The sequence below is a fragment of the Poecilia mexicana genome, unplaced genomic scaffold (genome assembly GCF_051168715.1).
Source record: "Poecilia mexicana isolate PSO_F unplaced genomic scaffold, ASM5116871v1 scaffold_19, whole genome shotgun sequence".
NCBI classification, from domain to species: domain Eukaryota; kingdom Metazoa; phylum Chordata; class Actinopteri; order Cyprinodontiformes; family Poeciliidae; genus Poecilia; species Poecilia mexicana.
The window spans coordinates 2,304,144-2,330,858 of NW_028263388.1; the positions used below are offsets into that span (position 1 = coordinate 2,304,144).

At 38.6% G+C, this 26,715-nt stretch overlaps 1 protein-coding gene across 5 annotated transcripts in view; it reads right to left on the reverse strand.

Annotated features, from left to right (window-relative positions):
* mpripa (myosin phosphatase Rho interacting protein a) overlaps positions 1 to 26,715 on the reverse strand; it is a 61,002-nt gene that overhangs the window by 27,757 nt on the left and 6,530 nt on the right. For 3 of the 5 annotated variants that reach the window (XM_088001020.1, XM_088001022.1, XM_088001021.1), the window contains exons 3-8: positions 24,340 to 24,405; positions 8,089 to 8,240; positions 5,653 to 5,737; positions 3,006 to 3,059; positions 1,659 to 1,881; positions 817 to 1,321 (exon numbers count right to left, since the gene is read on the reverse strand). In XM_088001020.1, coding sequence (XP_087857146.1) covers positions 817 to 1,321; positions 1,659 to 1,881; positions 3,006 to 3,059; positions 5,653 to 5,737; positions 8,089 to 8,240; positions 24,340 to 24,405 — 1,085 coding nt within the window. The remainder of the gene's footprint in view (positions 1 to 816; positions 1,322 to 1,658; positions 1,882 to 3,005; positions 3,060 to 5,652; positions 5,738 to 8,088; positions 8,241 to 24,339; positions 24,406 to 26,715) is intronic. The other 2 variants (XM_088001023.1, XM_015007072.2) reach the window with 2 other exon arrangements.

The window sequence follows — 26,715 nt, forward strand, 5'->3', positions numbered from 1 at the left end:
ACAGTCGCTGCGTTTCCATTGACCACATTTCAAAAATAAATTAATTTAATAAAAATATGCTAAACCCAATTCTCTGCTAAAACGTTTTGGCCCCAGAATGAGGCGCTTTTTTTTTTTTGCTCTCAAATTGGTTTATTTAGTAAAACTGCAGTGGAGTTAGATCCGTCACGTAGCAAATAGTCCCAGAAGTTACTGTGATAAACGATAATATTGTTATTTTGAGACCATTTTCTAGTAATATAATTACTGTAATTGAACAGCACATTTTCAAAGATAAATGAACTTTAAATTCTAACAAACATTTAACACTGGAGCTGGAAGACATTTAAATATCCAAAATAAAGAAAAACAAATAAAATTAATTATAATTCTCTGTGGACAAAATTGTCCTTCGAAAAAAATAAGCCAGTTGAGACCAAAACACCAGAATAAAGACTTTTTTCCAGCTGTTGGTAGAAAAACAATAAATGGAAATTATCGAGTTTGTTTTAATTTATTGTGATTAATTGATTATTGCTGGATGTCGCCACTGGAGCCATGAGGAAGAAGACGACAGGAAGTGGTTGCAGGATGTTTTTTAATGTCTTATTGTGTGAAGAAACTTATTCAGGTTTGATTTTAATCATGTTTAATGGAAACACCTCCGGTGTGAAATTGTGATTTTTTGACATTAGCAGAAAGTTTTGTATTGAAAACGCAGCTTGTGATAAAATCTACTTTATTTATAAGGCACCTTTCAGGCAGACACAATTCAAAGTGTTAAAAACAAACAGAATAAGAAAAAACCGGTTAGAGTACCAGGAGGTTTGTTCTCACCTGCGCTCCTCCCCGAACAGCCGCACCACCTCCTCCCTGCCGGGGCTGCGGGTCCGCTCCCGCAGCTCCTGCCGCCTCTTCTCGGAGCGGAAGGCCTCCTTGTAGCTCAGGATGCGGGCGCGGGGAACGTCGGACAGCGCCGTGTACTCCCTGCCGGACCGGCCGACCCGCCCGACGCCGCGCGCGGTTCCTCCGGCCCGGCCGCGCGCCTCCCAAGTGGGCGACGCCCGGCTGCTGGGCTCGGAGTCCAGGGAGCTCTGGGAGGAGCTGATGGTGGAGTAGCTCGGGGAAACCAGAGCTTTAGGGGAGGGGAGCGGGTCCGGGGAGCGCTGGGCGGCGGGGAGGTCCGGTTCGTACCTGGAAGCTCCTATAGAGGAGGAGGATGCCGAGGAGGAGAGGGGCAGGTGCTGAGGAGGCGCCGGGTTCGGCTCCGACTTGGCCTTCTCCAGGGAAAAGTATCCGCTCTCCACTCGGACTTTCCGGCCTGAGCCGCCGGCGCCGCCGTCTGAAACGCAGGAACACGTCAAGTCAAACATCCAGACGGCAGGAAATACGTTTTATTTCATGAGTTCACTGGGATTTCATTCATAACAAAGTAAAGATCATCCAGAATGTCCTTTAATCAAGACTAAAGAGGAAAGATGCAAAACTTTATTACAATAAAAACCTGTAAAGTTTGTGGTTGTAACATGAGAAAGTCTGGAATATTTCAGCAGGTAAAGCACCTTTTCCAGGCTCTGTTTTATTACACGGGTATTTTCTAATAAGATCGTCCAGGCTGGTCACAGGAACCTGCAGGTGATGCAGAGAACCACCTGATGGTAACCTGGCGGTTTCCTCACCGTCTCGCGTGGCGACGGCGGCGTCCGGCTGGCTCTGGCCCAGCTGGCTGAGGCAGGACGCGCTGCGGCTGCAGGGGATGGCGGCGCGGCTCCAGCGGCTCTGCTCCTGCCACAGGGTGGCGCGGCTGGTGGGGACCTGCTCGGCGTCGGCCATGCTGCCGGGGAGGCAGGGGATGCTGCCGCCGCCGCCGCTGGTCACCGTGACCTTGGCCGGGCCCGGCTCCTGGGGCGCAGGGCGAGGCGGGGGGCGGAGGGGGGAGAGGGCAAAACGGGAGGAAAGGTCACAGATCGACTACAAGGGGAGCACACAGGAACAAAGGAAGACGTGGGAAAGTTACATTTTCATTTCAATTACGCACTTCTTGCAAAGCTTGCAAGGTTGTTGGATTGAAGTTAGCAGTAAGGCTGGGCGATCAATACGTCTTATTGATCAATCAGTTGGTTTTTGGATGGTCTTTCATCAATACGCTCAGAGTGATGTCATCACGCCAAGAGCGGCCATCTTGTTTTACAGCTTCTGTTAACTTTGAGTTCAGATCAACTTTATGACGAAATATTAGGACAGGCTTCGTTTTTTTCCTCTGGATTACGAGAAAAAACTCATTACATGAAAACTGCTGTACAGCAATGAAGTCACAAAATAGGACAACAAAGTTTTAATTTTACCAGAAACATTTATAATATTAGGAGAATAAATTAGTAATTTTATTAGAAGTCATCAAAACAATGAGGAATGCTGAGCGTCTTGTGAAGTTAAACTTTGGGGTCTATTTTACTTTTAAGAGATTAGCATCAAATTATTATCAGTAGCAGGACTTTGACACAAATCTGAACAGATGTAGAAGTAAAAACACTGAGGTGCTCATTAAATCGCATTTTATCACATTTTTAAGACGTAAAATTGTGTTTTTATTATAGTTTTTATTACCTCACTGCATAACGTACAAAAGGAATGACTGAAATAATTTTCAGCATTCGTGATTTTTTTACAGAAAAGAAAATTGGAGATGAGGCATGAAAATAATCTGTGATTTTATTTTAATCCACATCGCCCAGCCCTGCCTGCCAGTGACGAAGCAAAGAGAGCAACAATCAGCAGGAGCTCGATCACAGCAAACAAACCTGCAATTCTGCTGGAAACAGAAATAAAATATTTTGCAGAAATATTACAGCATTTTCAGTGATCAGCAGGTCCATCAAACTGTTGCAGGAGGAAAATTTAAAGCGAAGAAATCATCGACTTTCTTAGAAATCCAACATGCTGCTGCGCTAAAATGACTGGGTTTGCACCAGAATCAGGGATTGTAGTGATTATCTGCAGGAAGCAGCAGAGCAGACGAAACTCACGGAGTCTCCGTTCATGTCTTCAGTGGAAAAACTCTGGGGGAGCGAAACGCCGTCCTGCCAATCACACAAGCTCTCCACGTTAGATCGTTAAGACGCAGGCAGGAAAATAAACGTTCACTTAATGAGACAAAAGGTTGGAAAGCGGAACTGAAACCGAAACGCATTTTTCCTTTTTCCAGTCCGAGCAGGAAAAAAACTAAGTTTGAGATTATTTTCAACAGATCTAAACGTGTGACTGCTAATTCGTCTGAACATGTTCTACTCAGAAATTTTTATATTTTTTGAAGAAAATTTTGGAGAAGAATCCCAAAATTTCTGAGTTTTTTTCAAGTCAATTTTTTTTAAATAAATAAATTCCATATTTTTTCAAACAAAATTTCTGTGATTAATCCCAAAATTTCAGTTTTTTTCTAGCAAATTTTCAACTTTTCACACAGTAATTTCCATGTTTTTTTTGTTTTTTTGTTTTTTTTTTAAAGAAAATTTCTGTTATTAAATGCAAAATTTCAGTTTTTCAAACTCAAAAATTTTCATATTTTTAAAGATTTTTTTAGATTAATTTCATAATGTCTGAGTTTTTCCTAACAAATGTTTGACTCTTCAAATGCTGAAATTTCCATGTTTTCTTCTAAAAGATTTCTGGAAGTAATCCCAAAATTTCAGATATTCATCCAGCAGATTTTTTACAGTAGTTATAACCGAGGCAGTGAAAATATGTAGAAACTGTTTATTTAATTTAAAAGGTTGAAAGCAGAGTGCAAACTGAAATGTTTTCCAGTCAGAGCAGACGTTAGCCCTCAGGTCGACATGCTGCCGATTATTTTCAACAGCGCTAAGCACGTGTCGCTGCAAACATACATGGGAGGGGAGCCCTGAGTGGAAAAGTGGTGTTGACACAGAGAGGTGTGGAAAATATAAACCTCAACTCGGAGCTAAATATCCACCAGCGACAGTCTGTCATTTCATGGAAGGAGACGATGACAGAAACTGACGGCAGACGAGCGGCGGAGCCTGTTTAGATGCTGCTAACACTAATTATAGTTATATAATTGTGCAAAAAACAACATAAATCAAACATCAGCCAAGTTAATAAACGAGTTTGTGGATTAAAAGTCTGAGAGCAAACATTTAAGCCAAGGATCTGAACCTGAAATTAATAACTGACTAAAATGAGCTAATAGTTTTAACAGGGTTTCTGAAGGTTTTCCAGCTCAAATTTAAGGATTTTAAAGACATTTTAAGACCATTATGAATGAAATTTAAGACCTGCATCACAACAGAAATGTACAAAAGGAAACTGCTTATTTTATACTGTAGAAATGTTTAATCTTTTTTTACAGGATGCAACAGAAGGAGCCGGTGGCAAAGATGAACCGATTCTGACAGACGTAAAAAAAAAAGCTCGCTAGCGAACGGCATTAAGGCGTCTGAAATGTTTGCCTGACTAAAAAATGTCCAGCGAGAAAAACAAACTGCACAGGATTTAAGACCTGTGATTAGCATATTTAAGGCCAACTTACACTTTTCTATTTAGTTTAAAACATTTTTTTGCTTTTTTTTTTTACATAATTTTCTACAAATATAATTATCCCACAGAAGAAAATGTATTCATCATTTTTCTTTTTTTAACACCTAAAAATAGAAATGAAATGGTTAAAATAAAAATGATCAACTGCAGAAATCATTAAATTTACAGTTAAAAATGAGATTTGGTGCCAAAAATATCCTGGAAATATTTGGAAGATGCAGAAGCAGGAAAAAAAACCACATTTACAGATAATTATTTAAGGTTTTTACATCTTCAGCTGCTGCCTAAATCTGTATTTGTTGACCAGTAAATGAACTGGGATTTCCTCCAGTGAGGCAGACACTGGATAAAAACATGGATGCTTATCTACAGGAAGGGCTGGTGTTGGATGAAAAAAGATGAACGACGGGATCACAATGGGACAAATGAGCAAAACGAGGTCAGGGCGCCGTCATTACAGGAACCAGAAAAGCTTCACAGAGATGTGTCTTTGCCAACGCAGCTCTGGGCTGCACTGGGTGGCCTGCGGTTATATTCCTGTATCGTATGTCTATGTTTAACAGGAGAGCGTTCTATGTAATGGAGACCTGCGACTTCTTACAAGGGGAAAATCCAGCTGCAGCCGCTGTGAGCCAGCCAAGGTTTCATCCAGTCGACACCTGCATGCTAACGGGCCGCGACGTCCAGAACCGCTAATCCCATCGGGCCAGACAGACACGGCTAACTTTAGCACAACGGGACGGAGTTCACCTGAGACCAGGAGGCTAATACGGTGGCCTGCTGGGGTCAATATGTAGAGAGAATCAAAAGCAAAAAGGACCAGAACATTTCTGCCAAAACACTCAAATTTTAGAGAAAAAAACAGAAGTTTCTGTGTTTGGACTGTAGAAACTCAGAAAAGTCCACGTTTTTTCTAGAAAATTTCTGAAATTGAACATTTCAAAAAATGTTCTGAAACGCACCGAAATGAGAGCCAAAAATGGATCTAAAGTGGAGGATTATGCAAGACTGAAAAAACAAAAATAAAGGTTAAAAAAGACCATTTTTTTTCTCTGAATTCGACGGCTCGGCTCTTTCAGGTGAGTGAGAAAACGCCGGCCGTCTGAGGCGAGTCCGTACCTGGTGAGTGGGAGGATCAACTTTGCGTTTCTTCTTCTGGTTCTGCTTGTTGGTCCTGGGATAGACGGTCAGCGCGTCCTGCCATCTGACGGAGCCAGAAACACCCGGCGGTTACAGGCGCCGAACCTTCACCGCAGGCACACACACACACCGGCTGGTTTCACACACACCAACTCATTTCACACACACCGGCTGATTTCACACACACCGGCTGATTTCACACACACCGGCTGACTTCACACACACCGGCTGACTTCACACACACCGGCTGATTTCACACACACCGGCTGATTTCACACACACCGGCTGATTTCACACACACCGGCTGATTTCACACACACACCGGCTGATTTCACACACACCAACTCATTTCACACACACCGGTTGATTTCACACACACCGGCTGATTTCACACACACCGGCTGATTTCACACACACCGGCTGATTTCACACACACCGGCTGATTTCACACACACCGGCTGATTTCACACACACCGGCTGATTTCACACACATACCGGCTGACTTCACACACACCGGCTGACTTCACACACACCGGCTGATTTCACACACACCGGCTGATTTCACACACACACCGGCTGATTTCACACACACCGGCTGATTTCACACACACACTGGCTTATTTCACACACACCGGCTGATTTCACACACTGCACTGCTTAGTTTACTCAAAAACAAGCTGCTGAATCCTTTGGTACCAAATTGGTTAATGCATTTAAAATACAAATAAAACATTATTTAGCAGAAAAGTGATGATTTAAAAAAACATCTAAAACTTATTCAACATTTTAAACGCTTTTTTTTATGAACATATAGGAATAAATGGATGAATTTTATCACTGAAGGTGAATATATGCACTTTTTCATATTTGAAGGTGCAAATTTTTGTTCCTCTCTTATGGAATATAAAAAGTTTATCGTTAAAAACTGTTAGAAAATTAGCATTTAGTGAATTAACTTTCTAAAAAGAACATTTTAGTGTATAAACTGTGCAGTCAATGATCCGTAGCAACAGAAACTGTAAACACCGAGTGAGGGAATCCAGCAAAATGATTATTTTTGTTGCACTTTTTAAATCTTGGCATTGATATATAAAAAACATTTTTTGGTGATTAACTGGGTTTAACTGGATTCAACAGAACATTGAGCTTGAATCGGATGAATCATTAAAGTGTCAGCCATTCCTGATTAAATCATGTGATGAATGAGGAGCTAAAATCACTAAAACGTCTCAATAAAATGGAGCAAAATTACTTAATTTATTCAAAATAACCAACATTAATTCTTTTTTTTTTCATTTTGTTGCTCTTTAATGGTTAAAAACCTTAAACTTTAATCACACCATTTGTTATTTAATAGAGGCATTTATAGTTGAAGTATGAGGAAAACGGTAAATAAACATGATTTGCACCATGAGTTGCTCCGGTAACGACACATGGAGGCCAGATGAGGCCGAGTGGGAGGTGATGGTGATGGAGCAGGTAGCGATGTGAAGAGTGGGTGCAGTGAGTCACATTTCTCCAAGAATATCTGCACAGAGCGAGCAGCAGCCACAGAGGAAGCGGCTCGGAAACAAAGGCAGGAGCCAAATTATGGAGACTAAAGCTTGAGAGTTGAAGTCTCTGCTCAGAAAGTCTGAGGTCAGAGAGAAATGTTGGATGGAGGAATGTGAGCCAATGCAGAGCCTGAAGCGGACAGCAGGGGGCGGTACAGCCTCAGCTGCAGCCAAGTCCACTTAACATAAAATCTGTTTGGCCACATTTGGGTGGGAACTAGCAACATTTACTCAGTTACTTTACGAACTTTTTCAAAGAAATTGACTTTTAGGAGTTTTTGTACTTTTTACTTCTTTATTGTGACGTATTTCTACTCAACTTGAGTAAAATTTCTGGATTTTCTACCCACTGAATGAAAAACAAACATTTTTTAACCAGAATTAATCAGATACCTGAAGTTTCTGTTAAAGTTTTATGAGTTTTTTACTGAAAGAAACTGATTTGGGAAATTTATTTTTGCCTGATTCTGTTATTTTTTGTATAATTATTTGTCATTTTCATCTTAAAAATACCAAAATTTCCTCTTGACTTTATATTTTGGTCCATCTGACGATGTTATTTTTAAATATTAAACTATTGATCATTTTATCAGTTACTCAGTACTTTTTACCAAATACTTTTTTTTACTCTTGAGTAATTTCTTGTAAAAATATATGGGAAAAAAATAAATAAAATCACACACTTCTATAGGAGAACTTTCCTGCCAACAGTCATCACTATCTACAATAACTGAAGAATTTGAATTAATGAGTTACTACAACATTTCATTTCCCTTTGGGATCAGTGACATATTTTTGAATGTGAATGATGTCACAGGCAGGTGGTGATGGCCCGTTGTCACGGTAACAGCCCATGCCTCACCCGTTGATGATCTCTCTGCATTCGGCCCGGATGAAGTGTTCCTTGTCGGGGGTGAGGATGCACAGGGAGCTCTTCTGGCCCGTCCGCGCCTCGCCGTCCAGCACGTCCACGCACTGGTTCATGTTGATGGTTCCCTGGGGCAGAGTGCTGGGCTGCAGGGTCACATGGGGGTCAATGTTAGGCGAGGAGGCACAATCTGATGCAACAGCCTGGCTCTGAGGCTTTCACATGAGAAAATGTTACATAAACTACTGTAGCTTCTTGGAACATGTGTCAAACTCGAGGTCTGGGGGCCAAATCCGGCCCGTCAGGGCTCTTTATGTGGCCCTCTAGACGCTAAAGGGAGACATAAAATGAACCTTCAAGATAACAGTGTGCATAAACATCATTTTATCAATCAAATCAAAACAGTTTTTATGTCTTTAGTGCCAAAATACATCAATTAGATCCTACAGATTATTGCAAATTATCTTGAGAAACGTCAACAAGTCCCAGCACTTTTTCACACTGACACATAATTGTGAGTTTATTGCAGATTTTTTGAAAAAATGGTGAAAAACATTGTAACAAAGTGATGGTCACTCCCACCTGCAGGAGTAGCCATCACTCCTACAGGTGGGAGTGATTTTCCCACCATCACTCCCACCTGATGGTGTTTGGGGAGCCGTTTACTTACACTAAGCAGCTCAACCTTACATGATGCAAGTTATAACCCGTAATGATACATACACCCAAATATTCTAAATTAGTACCACAAACACAAAAAGAGATTTTTGTTAAACCTCATTTTTCAGGATAGTTTCAACCAGACCTGTCAGCATAACTCATTTTAATTTTGTCCCAGGAATTATTGGGATTGTGGCTTTGAAACAATTTTCAAGTAATATAATGGAAATAATAATGCAACAACACATTGTCAAAGATAAACTTTAAATTCTAATGAACATTTCACACTGGAACTGGAAGACATTTTAAATATCTAAAATAAATAAACAAAACAACAAATAAAATGAAATATGAAGTCTCTGTAAATACAGAATGGGCTAGTTAAATCCGAAACACCAGTGAAAACTTTGATCATCCAGTTTTTGATAGCAAGAAAGAAATGATAAATCATGCAAATGGAAATTAAAAACACATATTATGAATATGGATCTCTAAATTATAGGGCTGCACCAACAAATTTTCTTAATTTTGGAATATTTACCAATCTTGTCCAGCAGCTCGAAGGTTTAAAATCAGCCACTGTCCCCTGAATTTAGCAACTTTTCAGACAAGAAGAAAATAAATCTGAAGTGAGGTAGAAGAGTCTCTACTCTTCTCAAAGCTCAGTAGTGATGGTTTGAAGTGCATTCAGTGAACTGAAAGGCCAATTAAATCCGATCACATCAAGGTATCTGAAGCAGATTCATGACCTACATGCTGGATGTCATTAAGGACGAGTGAAACCTCAGAACAAAAGCTGGAAACCAGCGGTCCATCGACCCAGTTATGAATGGGTTAGCAATGGAAATCAGCCAATGGCAAAGATGAACGTCTCCAGCAAACTGGCAATAAAAGCTAGCTAAGCATATTAGAAGCTAGTTAGCGATAGCCACCTCAGGTCACAGAATGACGATGTCTGCGTGCGACTCAAACTTTGCCTGACATAAAAGAGAAAAACAAACTACATACAATACATTCTGTAGTGATAGGACTATTTTAAGATCTATGATTGTCATTAGAAAAACAAAAAAAATTCATTTTTTCTAATGAATTTAAGACATTTTAAAGCATAAATTTTAGATACATGAATATCAGAGTTCATTTCCACCAGCCCCGTTTAGTCCACTTTAATCCAACTTCTGTTCATTTCAATGGAAAGTCCAGTTCGCTTGTGGGGGTGGGAACGCGTAATCGATCAAAAAAAACGAGCTCTGGTCCATCTGAAAACCTCAGTTTGATTAACATGAACTCTGGTGTGAACACCATGCGCACCGGAGACCACTCTAAAAGCAGGAAGTGGACTACAGCGCAGGGCATTCTGGGTAAACCAAAACAAACAAGAGAAATGGTTCTTGGTCTTTAGCCACAGACAAAAGAGAAATCCTAAAATCTGATGCTACTCCATTTTTGGTACATTTAGTGAGGAAGGAAGCAGTGCTTTGTGTGGTCCTTGGTGCAGCGCCCCCACAGGCGAGGAGGGGAACAGGTTTTTCACTTAGTTTGGATCATTTGACACAGTTTAGTGGAGAAGTGAACCACATCAGCTGAAAATGTAACAAATGTGGCAATTTTGGTCCCCAATCGAACTGAACCTACCGGACAATCAGGAGGAAAACACCCTGATAGACTTTTTAAGGACGTGCGGACACGCTGTAAAAACTAACCATGACAGTAAAATCTCTTCTAGCTGCTTTTGACATGAAGGTCAAAGGTCAAGGACACACCTAGCTTCACATGGCGACAAATAAATACAACGATGAACAAACCGGGGTAAGCCTCGACCCGAATCACACCGGATATGGACCAGTGTCTGCCGGGCAACGACACAGAGGCCCAGAGTCTTTAGGCGAAAAACAGAGATAGAGAAAGAGAGAGAGAGAGAGAGAGAGAAAGAGAGAGAGAGAGAGAGAGAGAGAGAGACAGAGAGAGAGTGTGGGGGTAGACTGTGACTTTGGACTGCACAGCCATCTGTCTGTGTAAACAGATCTACATGTTGGTTTGTCCTTGAGTTGCAGTCAAAAAGAGGATAAAGAGTTTAATATCTCAAAATAAAAAACTTTGTGGTTTTTGATGATTTTTGCTGAAAATATACCCTCAACTATGCGTTAGCGCGCTAAAAGGTCTGGGATCTGTTAATTTCCACGACCAATGAATCACAAGAAATGGAGGGAATGAACTGATAAAACTAATGTCGGCTGTTAGGTCGTCGCCTCTTAAACTCAACATTTCTGATGAAAATTTTCCACATACTCTGAATTATTTCTGTGGTTGAAACCTAAAAAAAAAGGAAGAGTCTTTAGTCTCTCCGATTTTTTAAAATAAACCAACTACTTATGGAAGCCCATTCCTGCCAAAATCCCAACAGGAAGTCTTAATTATGGATTTTAAAAACATAATTTCACATTTTAATGTCATAATTACAAGAAGGAAAGTCATAATTTCAAGGATAGTCATAATTTTGACATTTAAAGTCATAAATATGAAGTACGAAGTTAGAATTTTGACTTTCAAAGTCATAATTTTGAGACTGCTTCAGTATCTTATTACTTTGAATCTCATAATTATGACCTAAGAAGTCGAAATTAGAAGTCGAAATGATAACTTTCTCAAAATTATGACTGAATCATAATTATGACCTTCAATGTCATAATTAAGGGCAAATCTCATAGTTATAACTTAGAAAGTTGAAATTATGACTCTGAATTTAATATTTATGACTTTGAATCTCATAATTATCAACTTGAAAGTCAAAATCATGACTTTGAATTTAAAATTTATTACTTTAAATCTCATAATTATGACTCTAAAACCTAAAATTATAACTTTTCTGTTGTGCTTTTATTTTTTGGCAGAATTGGGTTTCCATAATAAAATCACTGAAAGTGAAAAATCTTGATTTTTCCCATTTTAAATACTCTGGTCCAACAGATTAAATCATGACTAAAAGCCTGTGAGCTGCTAACGACTCAGTTTCATCAAACATTTCTCCATTAATAAATCAATCAAACTGCAGGCCAGATGTTATAAATCACAAAAGTTTTCATTAGTAAACAGCTGCCTGTTTAGAAGACAGTAATTATCGAGCTCTTTGTGCCCTTGGCTTCTTTCGTTCTTCCACGGCTTAGAAAAACATTTCCCTCATGACACAGAGGCAGAGGTATTTGCTTACTCTGGCAGATAGCTGATAGTCTGCTCTCAGTGTTGGTTGCAAGTTCTTTTCACTTCCCGCAAACATTTATAGGTTTGAGAAAGTTTCACAACATAAAACAACAAAGACAATACAGAACACCTGTTTTGTTGTTTGCTTTAAAGCAGCAGGAGCCACTTTGTCTGCAAACCTGCATGGTGACAAATTTTAAAGCCATTACTTCACACCTCTCGACCTGTAGGAACAGAGACCCAGAGCCGTTCGACTGAGCGCTAAAAAACGCCGCAGCCAAAAGGAAATCTGATTAACTGGCATGGTTTTATTCTGACTCATGAACACTGTCTAGGATCCAGCCTCTTCGGGGTCCATCCTCTGCTCACTACCAATAACAGTAATTATGCAATAAATCTTTCCATGGCAACTACGGATAACAGAGGCAAACACTTTGTTTTTTGCCAACAAACAGCGAGCTCAGGTGCCAGATGAGAGTTTTTCCTCCCAGGTTCACAGCGAACTCAACAGAGGAGGAGGAACCATCGTCTTCAACACGACGAAGGCTTTAAGGAAGCTGTTTGCGGGACACTTCCTTAAAGTATCCCGCAAACAGGGCGCCTCCTAGTGGCCGGCGAGGTACTGCACGTGTAACAGGGTTTTATTTTAATTATAGACGTGAAGTTTGTTTGGATTTATTTTGGTTCAGTAAAGAAGATGTTTCTCCAGATATTTATTGGTGAATTAAGTTACACTACGCTGCTCTTGGCAGTTGGTGGTTACTATAGCAACCAGTCACCAACAGCCCCGCCCTCTTTTTCTGTTGCCGTTGGTAACTGTGGATCAGTTCTGCGTTTTATTTACAAGTAATATGTTTACACATATATTTTAGACACATTTAATCATATGCAATGTTTAAGGAGTAATTTTGCGATGTCTTGTATGTCTTAGCCGTTATTATGTTTAATTTTATAATTGGGAGCTATTGCTCTGTAGTTTAAGGGTTTTTTATTTTATGTATAGAGGCAGAAGCAGCTGGATTGACGTTAACCTCCAACTTGGTTTCCTGATTTGCTAGAATAAATGAAGACAACCTGAATGTTTCTGTTGTGAAGTCGACCTACTGGGCCTGAAATTTCAATAAATGTAGCAAAAAATTTGTTGAGTTGGCAACAGTGAGGAGACTATTGTTAACATGCAGAAATGATCTGCTAAAGATCAGCGGTCAACCAGAAAACTGCATCCACTCTAATAACGGTAAAATGAACTCCATTCAGGACGCAACTCACCATTTAAAGCAATAAACTGGTGTCAAAATGACGCGCTTCACATTTACTTTTAGGAATATTTTTACTTCGCTGTGCTTTTTATTTTTACTTGAGTAATTTTATTATGAAGTATTTTCACTCTTAAGTAAAATGTCTGTATTTTCTACCACTGAATGAAAAACAAACATGTTTTAACCAAAACCTCACCAGACTCAGACACACAGCTGCAGTTTCTGTTAAAGTTTCATAAGTTTCTTTTTTTTTTTTTTACAGATTTCTCTTGTCTGATTTTGTTACTGATATGAATTATTGCCATTTTGGTCCTTGAAATACCAAAATTTCCACTGAACTTTATATTTTGGTCTGATGATGTAATTTTTAAATGATTGATAATTTGATCAGTTACTCAGCACTTGAGTAGACGTTTTACCAAAGACCTTTTCCACTCTTCAGTGATTTATTTCTATTTTGACTTGAGTAAAAACATGTTTAGCGGTGCTACTCTCACTACTCTCACTTGAGTGAAATTTCTGGCTACTCTGCATAAAACCGGCTGAGTGGTATGTGAGCTGACATCACTAAATTTCCTCCAGGCGTTTTCAGCTTGGCTGCCATTCAGGACTCGGCATGGATAACTAAACGGCTAAACGGATATTTAAGTAAATAAAATGCCACACGTTACATGGATGTAGCAGCTACTTCAGAGAGAACTGTGGGTGGTTTTCTGCTGGAGAGCGGCGAGAGAATGTGGGTGGTTTAACGCTGCAGCCAGCGAACGCAGAGGAGGAGGGAGAGCTGGATGATGCAGGCAGGCCAGCAGAAGTCTGTTTAAACCCACCGTCTGAGTCAAATCATCAGAGGAACGGCGCTCTAATTCAGCGACAGTGATGATGTAATATTAGTAATTATGTTGGCGAGGCAGACGGGGTGTGAGAAATCTGCTGGTCTCCATCTGAAGTGGTGGAAACAGGTGCTGCTGTCTCTGCCGTTTAGACGGCCACTTTCCCACAGGAGTTACTGTTTCACCCCGACTCCCTCATTCGTTCATTTGCTCACTTCCTTTCTGTCGAATGCAAACATCCTGATCAAATTCTGTCCAGCTAATGAGTCCAGATTGTGTGAATCCTTTTTTGTTTTTTTACATCCGCTCCTCCTGGATGAATGAATCCTCTGTTATGTTCATCCACTCACTGTAATGCAGAACTTCTCAGTGGATGATCAGTGTAGCATAGCAAGTTTTATTTTTATTCATCTTGGGGACAAAAGCAGTGAGAACTTAAAAGGGTAGTTAACTTCTGTTGTCATAAAAATGCTGTACATTAAATACGACTTAAATGAAATTTGACTTTATAATTTAACGTCTTGAAATTGGACCTCTGTCTCTTTAAATCTCCTACTCTTTCTTAAGCTCCGCCTTCAGGAAGTCGTCCCAACATGGCTCCTGTATTAACCCTTTACCATTTTTACCAACGTTGCTCTGAGCAGCAGCTCCTATAATGAGCTCAGCAGCTGTTGGCTAATTGCTGCTGGCTAGTCTGAAGGAGCTGATTGTGGGAGGAGCTGCGCCTGGAAGGCGGAGCTAAGGCCAACCAGGCGTTGTACAAGCTGAGTGGTTGCCATGGAGATTAAAGGAAAGAATCAAAGCAACACTGCAGGGAAAAACATTATAACATGATGGGAAGCTAAAAAACCAACTAGATTTTAGATGACACTGTCCCTTTAACAGGATGAGTTAGTTTTCCTCCTAGCTTTATACAGTTTGAGTTTATTTTCTTCTATTTGTTCCGAAGGGGTAATTTAAAAACAAAAAACATCTTTAAGATATACAGGGCATGAAAGTTACATTGGAGGGAACTGCAATATATTAGTAATAAAATCAACTTCTCTTTTAGCCATTCAATGTGTTTTTCAAGACTTTAACATAAATGGCAACATAGGAAATGGCAGGAAAGCTTCTTTACATAAAGAAAAAGAAATCCACAAATTTGTCCCCATATTTAGCTCCATAGAGGCTGAACAAAAGCATCCCCCACAGTATGACGCAGCCTCCTCCCTGCTTCACAGTGGAGATGGTACGTTCACAGAAATGTGCAGTGGTAGTTCAGCATGCACATTTCAAATTCATAAAGTTTAAAACCGTTTTTCTTTCTACTGGAATAACTAAAGTTCAAACAGATTACAGCAAAGCAGCACAGAGGATTTGTTCACAAGCTTAAAGCCATTAGAAAATATTTGCACAAAGGAAAATTGTCAGAGTTTGTTGAAGTTAATCTTCAAAGGAAGAAGGAGCTGCCTGCTCCAGCTAGCTACATTAGCCAATACTTTGTTGTTCGTTTAATGGCAACATTATTTAACTAAAGGTTATTCCCATTCAGGGTGGTTAGAGTTGAAATGTTTTCTTACAAAAGTGACACTTAAACAAAATAAATGAGTGAATAAATTAAGAAAACCAGCAAGACTGAAGCTTTTGAAACAACTTTGCTCTTCATTTATGCAAGAATTGGTAAAGTTCAGGCAGTGGCTACAGATTTAAAAACCATGCTACGGTGCAGCCCGTCAAAAAAGACTATTTAAGATCTTAAAAGGAAAATATAAGGCCCTTTTAATTTGATTTAATTTATTTGTAAAACAATCATTTTACTAAAACGCAGACTTGAGCCATATGCTGTTCTTGGTGCCAAAAAGAAAAAAAAATGGAGGAAAATATGATCAACCTCAGAAAATTAAGATACAGTTTGTTGTTTTTTTATCTGGCAACCTGCAAAACATTTATGTTTTAAGTCTAAAGTAATTTATAGTTCAACTGCTAAAGGTAAAAATGAAATTATGATAGAAACAGAGGAGTTTGTTCTTTCAGCTCGACATTTCTGGCTGCCAGGCCAAAAGTTCGACCTGCTGCAACGTAAACAACGTATCAGGATTTAGACGTACTATAAACAACAACAACAACAACAACGTCCTTTTTGTGAACTCTGGCAGCCGTTTGGTCAGAGACCCGGTAAGAAGATTAAAGCATGTTTGACTGAAAGCCTTGGTGACTCGTGTTTAAATTTTGCTGATCAAGACGAGTTTCGTTATCTGCTGGAGTTTCGGCGCCGCGGCTCTGATATTCAGGAGCTTTTAGCTACAAACGCCTGGATTATTTAGAAGTTTTAGACGAAGAACGTCTCCTCCTCTTCCAACCCTGCACGTACAGAAAACTGGTTTTAATTTGCAGAACAAATATTAGCAATGGGTGGTCTCACTGTATGGAGAAGGAGTGCCTCAAGCTGAAGAAAGATTGTTGATTTTGAAATTCAAACGCTAAACAAACAGAGCTTTCTCTTCAAAGATCCAGGTTCAAATAGACTCAATACTTTTATTTTTGTCTAAAATGTTGAAGATTTACATCATGATTTTAAAAATGGCCTTTAAAACGTTTCCTGTATTGTTGTATCTCCAAACAGGAGATAAAACTGTAAAAATGCAACCTGAGTTTCAATGTAAATATTATGAACAGGCCTGCAACTAATGATTAATCATAAAGTGATGGATTGTTCTAAAGATTAATCGGATAAAAAAATGCTACGTTCTGCAGATTTTTCATTTAACTACTCAAGACTAATTTATACAATATTAAAAATACATTAAAAGATGCAAATAAGCAAAAAAAGAATCCATTTTCCTTGAGAACATAAAAATGTCTGAAATGTAATAAGAGCATTCCTTTAGTGAACGCTCGAAGGATCCATCTGCAGCTAAAATGGTTTTTTAAAGTCTGTTGGCTCTAACTGGACAGTAAAATCTGCTTCTAGGAGTTTTTTCTTGCAGAATTTGAACCAGGTGAAGCTAAAATGGCAACTAAATGTAAAATGTTTACATTTCTTTAACAGTTTGGGGTTAATTGTTGCTCTGTGTTGGTTTTTCAGCAAATTTATATTTTTAACTATTAATCGATTATTAAATTAGTTGATGATTATTTCAACAGTCTGTTAATTGCGATTAAGTTGATTAATCGTTTCAGCTGTAATTCTAAATTATCCAGACTTCATGTTGGAGCTTCCTTTCTCTCTTTGGCTTTGTATTTAATCCTCCAGGCAGAAACCAGGTCCACAAATAGTGAATTTCATCAGGATAATCCTGGACATATCAGTCTGGATTATCACCCCGCCTAGAATAAAAACTCCTGGCAGCGAGACGGGACGTGTCCTCCTCGTCCTCAGAGGCGTCGGAGCTTAAAGTCTTTCTGCATAAAGGCTGAAACCACCGAGCTGAGCAGGACTGATGCCGTTTGCAAGATTTATGACAGATAAGATGAACCAGTTTACAAACACCAAATACCTTCAACTGAGAGGAAAAACACAGAAAACAAAGTAAACAGCTGAAATTACAGCAAATGGTGCAAATTGGAGAGCAGGAGTAGAAGAAAAGTGGTCAGTTTGTCAGCCTTTTAAATACAGACGTAATAACAAATGTAAGTTTAAACAATTTATCAGTTTTTTGATTGGATAATTGCAGTAAATTTCCACTTTTAAAGAATATGTGATATTTTCTTATTTATGTTGAAAACTGTAAGGAATCAGCTTAAGATAAAAAGCCCCAACAAAAATCTAAACTATAGTCTCAAGAGGTCACAGACATTACGCATCGAAATAAACTTAACATGGAATAAAATAAACAGTTTTCAACAAATAACAGAAAAAAATTGGAAAAAATCTCTCCATCTGCCAGCTAAAATGTAAAGTTTTATTTTAAAACCTAATGGATTTAAAATGATGGATCTTTAAACATATTCTGCAGATACTGATCAAAATTATAAGCAGTCTTAAAAGATTATGTAACATTTGCAGCTCTAGAGAAGTTTTATGTGTCTGGAGTGAGAACAAAATGTTTCTTTCACTTCTAAAGGTTTCAGATCCCTGCAGCCGTTTGATGCTTTGAAAATGTTTAAAACGTTCATAAATGAAGAATCTTCTCTGAGACCCCGTAAAGGTTGCAGCCATTTCTCGGTTCCCTGCTGTTTTATAGCTGCTTGCCTGCAGCCTGATGCTTTAAATGAAACCTTGTGTCAGAACGAGCGGTCCGGTCTGTCAGGCCCTGTTTGGCTTTGTGGACCAGGGAGGGTTCAGGCAAAATAAATTACGCAACGGTGATGGCTAACACAAATGATTTATCGGCCCAACAGAACAGGAACAGAAAACAGAGACAAAAGGACCGGAAACAGAAGAGAATCAGAAAAATTCAGGATAATTTTCCTTCATTTAGAGACGCAGCATCTCCGTGTCTCACTGCAGGAGACGAGAGGAAGAGTTTCCAGACTGAAAAGCTTTGATGGTGATCAGTTTATGTTCTTGCTGTTTATTGTAAGATAGTTTGGGGAGCAGGACTTGTGATGAGTCAGGCTAAATTTTCCGTTGTTTACTTAGAAAGCATCTCCAGAGAAGTTTTCTGCTCGTCCATTTGAGTGGAGTGACCACCACTTTCTTTTGTTTTCATGCACAGCAATGAATTGTTTATTGTTCATCATTTGAACTTAACAAAAAGATAAAATTCTATGGCTCTCAGACTGATTTTTTTTTTGGTCCCAAACTGCAGTTAACAAATGAAATAAAATTTGCTTATTAAATTTTTTATTTTTAATTAGGGTAAATTTATTGATATAATGGAAAATGTTGAGTATTACAAAAAGTATTAATCTTTTTACAACCAAGATTCAATAGCAAGTAGAACTGTGTTTATTCAGAGACTTTTAACTGAAAAACTGACTTTCCTGCACTCAAATCAGCTTTAAGCATCCTAATTTTAAGGCTTTTTAAGACCACTGTAATGAAATTTAAGACCTGTTTCACCTCAGAAATGTACAAAAGAAAATAGAGCTAGTGCCAAGCTTTGCAGCAACAGAAATCAGTCAGTGGTAAGGATGAACGCCGTCCAGCAAACTGGCGATAAAAGGTAGCTAGCCATTACCATATTAGCAGCTAGTTAGCGGTAGCTTGAACAAGCTAATGTCACGGACTGGAATGATGTCTGAACGTCTGATATAAAAGTTAACTACATAAAATATACGATTTTAAATATAGTCTTACCACAACAAAAATGAAGACCTTTGATCACATTTTACAACTTTAAGAGATTTTAAGGGTTTAATTTTAGAAGCATGGATTTAAGACTTTTCAAGGATGCGCAGACACCCTGTCAAATGTTAGCTAGTGTTACAAAAGAAAATGACAAATGTTCTTATAACCAATAATAAATTTCTTCAACCAAACTGAAAATAATTTGAAAACTAGATGCCTTTTAACACAGCAAATGTGCAACATCCCTTTTTCTTACAAAAATTAAATTAAAAAAATATAAGAAAACTTTATTTGCTTGATTTTAGTTTTTTGTTTTAATTTTACTTCATGATTTTGGCCCGTAGTCTGAAGGGTTTGGTCACTCCTGCATTAAATTATGTAATGTGTATGAAAAATATGTAGTTTTTAAATATTAGTTGAAACTGTCACCATGTCGTGTTTATGTTACAAAACAATCTGTAAAAAGAAAAAAAACCAAAGAAATAAGAAGTTCCTCTGCCTTCTCCCAGTGCTAACTAGAAACAACCAATCAGAGCTCGGAGCCGGGTCTTACTGCTGTCAATCATGCGACAGAGCCTGTTGTGAATGCTATGGCTAGTTAGCATAGCCACCTATGACAGTGGATAAACAGATTTCCTGAAACTAAGTTGTTTCTCTGCAATTAGCACATTTAGCAGCTCATTCCTAGGGATGATTGACAGCGGTACGACCCTCCTCCTGGCTCTGATTGGTTGTTTTTGGTGTGTAGCTCAGGAAGGAGGTGGAGGAGACTGACTTTCAGAGACTGTCTGTCTGTACATGGTGACAGTTTAACAAATATATACAAAATATTATTTTTAAAAGTTACTGAAGCTTTTCCAGAACAAACTTCCAACCAACAGGAAACAGGAAGTGAAGTTTATATATCTGTCCACATTTCATCTCAGAGTGTAAGCAGACTGTAGAAGTAAATTGTGTTTTTGACGTTCATATGAGCATAAAAAAGTTAAACTATGTCCACTGACTCCGATAGGAAACGGGTCCAATCTGAGCCACGGAGCTGCAGTATCTGACCAGAATAACAAACACATCCAAACAGGGAGCAGGAGATAAGGAACTTTATCTCTGCCACATCCGGGATAGAGCGGCCACTGAAACAGAAGCAAAAACTGAAAAGCACAGATAAGATGGCATCAGAAACGGGTCGAAGCTCCAAAAACAGAACCGGGCTGACATTTTTCCAAGGGAGCTTTTACTGCGCAGATCCTCCTGTAATGGCAAACTGGTGTCTGAACTGGAACGTGAACACACTGGGTCAGCAGGTGGAAGCTTGCAGCTCTAAACCAGGGGTGTCCAACATGAGGCCCGGGGGCCAGGTGTGGCCCTTTGACTGTTGTTTTATGGCCACCCAATGCAGTTAAAAATGATAAAAATTTGTTTCAATGGAGAATGTTAAGACAAAGTATTGATAATAATCAGACCCAGGTCTATCCACAGACTTTACTGGTGCACCCAAATCAGCTTTTATTTAATTTATTAAACTTGAATGAATACAGCAAACATTTTGAAAGAAAGTGACCCAAATCCTGTTCTTACAACAGGGAAAAATATGTTCAATCGAGTCCAAAACAACTGAAAAACTAGAGAAATTTCTTTTAATATAGCTAATGTGCAAAATCTTTATATGTTGATGTAAATAATTAATAAAAATATTAAAAATAGCTAAAAATTGGACGACTGCTCAGTACTCAAGCAGACTTTTTACCAAATACTTTTTGACTCTAAAGTAATTTCTTGGACGGCTATTTTTTCCTTATACTTGAGTAAAAACATGTTGAAGTAGTTTTACTCTTACTTGCGTATAATTTTCGGGTAGACCTGGAGTATTTACACATGTTCCAGCATGCCAAAGGGTCTTAGGAGTCACAGGGCAAACACAGGCTGAGGCTGTATACGCTCCTGTCAGGGAGATTCAGCGGGAAGAAGCAGGATTGCGTGTCTCAAATGAAAAGAATGTGGGAACCCGAAGGAAGTTTGTCTGTTCTAGGACAGTGCTGTGGGGGAAAGAGGTCTGATATTTAAATTCCAGTAAACACAGGAAATTAATTGACCTTAGATTAAATGAGAATGGGTCAGCCACAGCTGAAATGTCATGAGAACATCATGTCCTCTGTGAATCAGAAAGGTCTGCGGCTCTGATGCAGGCCGTCAAGTGCAGTCAATGCAGTCTGACAGCAAACTGATGGAGCAGAGCCTCAATAAGCCTTTTCTGCAGCAGCTCAATAGGTAGCCTGGTTTTATATGGGAGGTATAGTGCTTTTTCTTCTTTGGTCTGAGCAGATTAAGTAAATAAAATGGAGTCTGTTTGCAGAAAAAGTTCCAAACAAGTTTTTCTACAAATGAAAGGAAATGTAGAATTAGAGCAGGGGTGTCCAAAGTGTATCTGTGGCCCCTGGGCTGATTGTGTTTTGGCCCCCGAACTGCAAATTTGGCTCACAAGAACATGTGATTTATCTAGGGATGCACCGATATGAAAATTTGGGCCGATATCCGATATTAATCCAATATTAACTGTTTTGACATGTTTGGCAAAAAAAAAAAAAAAAAAACAGAAACAGACGGTATCAAGATGGAAATAAATATCGACTGTTAATATCGGTTAGGTTTTATTTATCTGGCCAATATCGATATGTTAATAATATTGCTGATGCATTGCCTGGATTAATTGACTTACTGCTAATTGTAACCGGCCTAATTGTAGATACTGACACATCAATGATGACTGAAATTCGATACACTGCAAAATGCAAAATGTTGCCAAGTATTTTTCATCCAGTTTCTTGTGCAAACATCTTAGATCACTTGAAATAAGACAAAACTAACTTACAAGTAACTTTCCAGCAAGAAATATGAGTTTGTTTAGAGTCAATACTTCCTTAATATTCATGAAAAAGTTCTAGTTCCAGTGGCATATGTTTGTGTCTTGTAAGATTTTGTGTTTTTGAAGTTAACTGTGCAGCTTTATCGAGAATCTAAATTTGTTTAATTTCCAGAAACACGTTAATGTCTCTAGAATAGTCTCTGAAATTTGAACCGTTCTTCTCCTCAACTTGTTCTCTGCATGACAGTTAATAAGATATTTCGATGTGAAACAAACATATTTAATCCTTTCTGACACCTGTTGCTGACATGGCCTCCTCTGACAGGACGTCTCTGAAACATATACACAATTTAGACTAAACTGTGGCTGTATAATCCTGGGTTGCACGTTTGTTTTGATGCCGCGTCTGATGTTTGTCTCAACAATGACGGTGGAGAGAACTTCTCACCAAATAAATGGAGTCCACAGGAAACCCACACATTTGTGTTTTTCTCTCTGTGTTTTGTCTTGCATTGCTACAGTCAGGACGGAGACTGCTGGAGCTCTTCACAATCCGCCCCGCGTTACACATACCATGGTCAACTGCTGCCGAACAAAGAGACAAAGCCTGCTGCCTTGGCAACATGGACCCGACGTGGTTGAGTCGGGCTGCTTTGGAGAGAAACTCAGGCTTAAACTGGCGAGGGATGCAAAGTGACTGCAGAACATTTATATATCAATTCTCCATTTTTGGTCTTCCTGTTAAGGAGCTAGCTGGTTTTAGCATGAAGCATGTAGGTGGGTAATCCCAAATCATCAACTCTGACCTCCAGATTATTTTATTCCAGTGAATTCCCCACCAAGGCCCTCCCACATCCTGTTACATAATACAGCTCAATCTGGGAATATCAGCTGGAAAAGCAACAGCCAAAAGGTTTGAATAGCGATTATTTTATTAATCGATTATTCTAACAATTAATTGGATAAAAATTGGCACATTATGCAGATTATTTCTATTTTAAACAAGAAAATGCAAATAATCAATTTAATTTCTTTTAGAGATGTGAAAATAAACATTTTATTGCCTAAAATATAATGGCATTTATTTCCTTTAGTGAAGCATCAGCAGTTAAAAAGAAAAAACTTCTAACATCATCTGGGAATCCAACTGCAGATTGGATACCAAAAGGTGCTTCATTGGAGATTTTATTTTCCAGAATATGAACCAGATGAAGCTAAAACTGCAACTTGAGAAACAGATTTACACATGAAGGTTTTTATTTTTTATCTTAAATGTAAAAAAAAGTGTATATTTATATATATATATATATATATATATATATCTTAACGATAATTGATTAATTGTTCAATGCAGGTTTTGGCAGCTGTTTCTTTAACATAAACCAATTATTCTAAAGCAGCTCATGTAGGAACCGAGGCTCTATTTTTAGTGCCTCTTGATATTTCCTCCTCTCTGTTTCATGCTCTATTCAGAAAGCAGATGAAAGGATGAAGACTGACTTCTCCCTTTTTCCTCTCATCATCAACCTTCATCTCACAAAAACAACTTAATGCCTCCAAGATGATGAAAACACTAAGACCACTGCAGTATTAACAGGATAATTTACAGGCTACTTCATTAATTTAAGGATAATACAAAATCAAGCGAGTAATAAAAATAGAAACTGAGCTTTTATTTCACTGGGAAACCGTTTTTATGCAGCAGCTTTAACCTGATTTTAAAGTCCATTCCACGCTGAGGGAAAACAAGCTGAGCACCAGCTTAGGTCAATCAATACTCTGCAAAGCACAGAACCAACAGTTCCCATTATAATGGAAACGTTACACATGAAACCCACAACCGACGCTTATTTTACAGGCTTCAAAACAGCACAAAACGTTCAAAGATAAGGAGCTTTTTTATATACAGAGAGGAACGTTTTCTCTCCAAATAGGTAGTCACTGCAGGGTTCTTGCACAATGTGTGTGCAGAGTGTGTTAACCACAGAACAAACAATCTGGCCAGCACATGACTGCTTCTAGTATGAACACCATGTGGTGTCACTTCATTCCTCCCGACGCTCTGCTAGTTAGCTTCCTGTTAAAGCCAGGAAGATATTGCTCTTTGTTTGCTTTGCTTGTTGTTGGGACGCCAAAGCATTCCTCCTGCTGACAGCCGAGGCCAGTCATGTTTTAAATATTAGCTCCAACCAGTAAAACCAGACTGAAAAAAGTTTAACTCACCATTTCGTCCAAAGCGTAGCGAAGTAACCCGTGCTCGTACAGGATGAAGAATCTTCTCTGCCATTTCTGTCAGGAAACAAATACAACTGTTTGAAGAAAGTTGTGTAGCGTGATTTAACTTCCCTCTGGGGTTAATAAAGTATTTTTAAAATTTAATTTAACAAGTTTAAGTTGTTTTAAATGGGATTGTTTCCCATTTGATCTTTTGATCCTCCTTAGCTTATAAATAATGATTAATTAATGATCTTTGAAGAGTTTGTTGGCATTCTTTCTAAACATGGAGTGAAACAAGGCCTCCAATCAAGCCGAACATTTCGTCAACAAGCATCATCTGCTCCAGATCATCCAGTTTAACATTTATTTCCTTCCACTCAAACAAAGAACATCTCCAGTAATGTCTGTGGGCCGACCAGGTTCAGCGACGCACCAATCAGTTTTTACTCGACTGGCCGGCTCTGATTGGGCGAAAAAGTAATGACAAATCAGATTTTTTTTTTCCCTGTAAATGAAACCTATAAAAACTGAAAACTTCCACTTTTCCAGTCTAAAGGAACCAATAATTTTTAATCAATATAATGATAACAGCGGGACAATAATGAAAGAACACATTCTCAAAGATCAATAAACTTTCAATTCCAACTAACTTTTAACACTAAAAAAATAACAAACAACAGAAACGACAAATAAAAATTAATTATGAAGTCTCTGGAAACAAAATTGTCCTTCAAAATAAGGGTTGGTTGAGACCAAAACACCAGGCTGAAGACTGGTGGGGATCTTAGTATCTCACTGATTTGAGTTTTTGTGGAATCACTGCAGCTGAAATGAAGTATGTCTTGTTTGTCTGCTAATTTTATAATTATGTCATTTTTACCAAACTTAATTTAATTTTTTGTCGTACTATTTATCTACCTGTGATGTTGTGATTGTTGTGAAACACTTTGGTCAGCTGAGGTTGTTATAAATGTGCTATATCAATAATTTTTGACTAGACTTGAGAAAGAGAGTAAAAAAAGAGACAAATGTTAAATCAAAAGGAAATTATTGAGCTCGTTTTAGTTTCTTATGACATTAATTTATTGCTTATTGCTGCAGGCCAATTGTTGAGCCATTTATATATTTCCACTTTTATTTTTAATTTTGTCAGTTTTGGTCTTCCATACCCAACACAGAAACACACACTCATACATAACAGCAGTTTAGATTGACCAAATAACCTAACAGTCGTGTCTCTGGAAACAGGGAGACCCGAGTCTTCCTGACCTTCTTTCTGCAAGGCAGCAATGCTACTAGCTACGATGCTAAACACCAAATGTTATCATTTCAACATCAGAGCCAACTAAAATATTCAAGCTCAGGATCACGATACGACCACAGACTAACAAGCTGCTACGCTGAAACGCTCCTAAATATTAGTCACTGAACGCATCAGCCATTTTACTCTGTTATTAGCCGACTGCTTACATCAGCACTACGTAGAAGCAGCCAATTACAGCCCAGCAGTAAGAACAGGACCTCAAGGAGAGGCAGAACGTATCAGGGATGATGTCAAAGTGGCAGCAGCAGACTGATGACAAGAGATCAAGGGGTGCTTTTCCCAAAACACACATGGAAACCATCAGCGTGGCTGTGGGAACTCGGTCCTCCCCCACAGGCTGCCCTCCCCTCCCTCGCCTCGTTTTGGGATGAACCCGCAGCATAATCTGAGAGCTGATAAAGTTAAGCTCCCATTAACATGATGATAGGGAGGTGGGAATCCCAAAATTATGTAAATATTCGACTCATTATTGCCTCACAACAAGCATTTCTGTGATAGAGTGCCAAACTCCCACAGGAACACTGTAAAAACACAAAATATTACAGAGTATTTTTGGTTGGATTTGTTTGTAAAAAGACAAAACTAACTTACAAGTAACTTTTCAGCAAGATATTGAGTCAATAAACCCTTAATATTCATAAACAAGTACCAGTTCCACTGGAGGATTATTTCACTTAACAGACATTATTCACATGTTTTAAGATCATCAATATTAAAGAATTATTTACTTAAAACAAACGTTACTTGTAATTTAGTTCTGTCTCATTTCAAGTGAACTACAAATATTAACATTAGAAACTCGACCAAAAATACTTGGTAGGATTTTATGTTTTTGCAGTGTAGCTGCTGTTCCTTTGGTAGATTCTGCAGATTCACTGCAAAAGGACAAAATCTTACCAAGTATTTTTGGTCGAGTTTCTAATGCAAATACTTTAATACACATAAAATAAGACAAAACTAACTTAGAAGTAACTTTTCACCACGACAAAGGAGCATGTTGTAAGTAAGAAAACATTTTTTAAATAGTTCCACTTATTTTTATTTCAATAAGACATTTT